Here is a 2,025-nt window from a genome sequence, read left to right as displayed (position 1 = left end):
TAGGCTACATTTTCTTGAACCCTTTAAAAGCTAAATTCATTTCAAATCCATCTTCTATAAAATATGGAAGAGATTGAGAAGCTATTAACTGTGTTAGGCTATCAGTAATATAGATGAAGTGTTCACTGAATGAAGGAAAAAAAAAACAATCATGTAACAGTGACACAGCTCACACTTTAGGAATGAAGAACACAGCTGACAGTGACATGTGGGCATATTTTGGCTGGTGAAGTCAACAGTGTTAATTTAGTTTATGAGGCTGGGAATCTGAGTGACAGTGTTATGTAGCACGATCTGTTTATATACTATGGCATTGCCGGCGAATGCAGGAAGGGGCTGGAAGAATCTGTAAGGGGTATAAAATCTGTTGTTCACAGCCTTCAGTAAATAGAATCAACAAAAAAGAGAACCAGCTAAACAACTTGAAGGGACATCTACAACCTGAGATCACCATGCTTTGTACGCCCTTCTCAAGGATGTCCAGTGTTAGCCCTCTCAGCCTCCTGTTGCAGCCTCTGTGGCCAGCATCCAGAGACCTCTTTTCTGTGGTGGAACAGGAGATGACCAGGACAGTAGCAGCAATAAAAGAGAGGATGCAACAGCTTGACCAGTTTCACCAGCAGCTCATGCAGGAGATAACACTTCAACAGGACAAGACCCTCCCTGTGCAAGGCTCTTGTGAGACATCAAAAGATGGAGGCTTCATGCTGTGTCTGGGAGTTGGGGATTTCTCACCCCAAGAGCTGACAGTCAAAATCCTGGGGAGAAAGCTATTGGTGACTGGGGCAAAAGAATCAAAGACAGATGATGGCAGAGGCTCTTTCTCATACAAGTGTCAAATCTTGAGAAAGGAGTCCGATCTTCCCCAGGATATTAACGTGGATGAGCTGAGCTGCACTGTGTCTGCTGATGGACAGCTACGTATAGAAGCCCCACGAGTGGCTCCCCCTGCTGGTCAGGAAAGGACAGTCCCTATCCAGCTTTCAGGAACAAATAAGAGCATACAGAGCACTGAGACTACAGATAGTGCCAAGGAGACAGAGAACAGCAAAGACTCAAAAGCATAACAAGTACCTGTCATAATGAAACATGTAGCCCTAAATAAAAACATATTTCTGAATAAAACGTTTTGTATCTGTAGACATTGTTGTCTTTTAAATGTTTATTAAAATCATATTTTACCTTGTCCATTATATTGTATTGGTCAATTAAATTGTGGTAAGCTCTAACATATTGGAGCACTTTATTATTGCACTATTGTTTGCATATAATAACTATGTTTTATACACAATTAAAGCTACGGTCAGCTCCAGAGCAGCAATGCACTACTGGAAGCTAACTGAACATATCTTATTAGCCAATGACAAGAGACAAATATGTGCAGCCGCCAATCACCAGCTAGCTTCAACTACTGAATTGTTGCTGCTGAGGATATCTGCATATGCTTTCAAAAATAAATACCAGGATAACTAAGTAATTTTGATAATAGAAGTGAATTTAAATGTGTTTTAAAACTGCATGCACTATCTGAATCATGAAAATGTAATTCTGACTTTCATGTTCATTTAAATTACTGTACATAAAGTTATAGTAAGGTCTTAGGGCATTATAATTTTATTACACAACTTATCTATAGTATATTTGTATTGTAAAAACACAGCAAGAAATAAAAAAATTGAATAAAATCACTGTTATTGGTGGACAGAAACAGTTTCTTCTCAATACAGCAACATGTTTTACAGAAAAAAAGTATGCAACAAAAAATGTTCTAATGTTCCATTTTGTATATGACCTCATTATAAGATCATCATATACACAGATTAAATGTATTTGCAAGCAAACACACTATGCAAATGATCTTTGTTGTAAGTTTAGGACTTTCAGTCTGACCTCAGTTACAGGGCTCAACAAACCCAGGTGCAAAAGGGACACTAAGGGGCCTATGTATCAAAGGTCTTGCGGATCTGATCCGACAGTGTGGATCAGGTTCGCAAGACCTCGCTGAATGCGGAGAGCAATACACTC

At 39.1% G+C, this 2,025-nt stretch overlaps 1 protein-coding gene across 1 annotated transcript; it reads left to right on the top strand.

Annotated features, from left to right (window-relative positions):
• The first annotated feature begins 329 nt into the window (after positions 1 to 329).
• LOC128641617 (heat shock protein beta-11-like) lies at positions 330 to 1,689 on the top strand. The gene has a single exon (XM_053694158.1). It carries the CDS (start codon positions 453 to 455, stop codon positions 1,065 to 1,067), a length of 615 nt encoding a protein of 204 aa, XP_053550133.1. The 5' UTR covers positions 330 to 452; the 3' UTR covers positions 1,068 to 1,689.
• The last annotated feature ends 336 nt before the right edge of the window (positions 1,690 to 2,025 follow it).

Source organism: Bombina bombina, chromosome 1 (genome assembly GCF_027579735.1).
Source record: "Bombina bombina isolate aBomBom1 chromosome 1, aBomBom1.pri, whole genome shotgun sequence".
Classification (NCBI taxonomy): Eukaryota; Metazoa; Chordata; class Amphibia; order Anura; family Bombinatoridae; genus Bombina; species Bombina bombina.
This window is presented reverse-complemented; position numbering and strand designations above follow the sequence as displayed.

Excerpts from the sequence above, each read along its gene's own strand:
- LOC128641617 (XM_053694158.1), top strand. The coding sequence starts at position 453 with ATGCTTTGTACGCCCTTCTCAAGGATGTCCAGTGTTAGCCCTCTCAGC.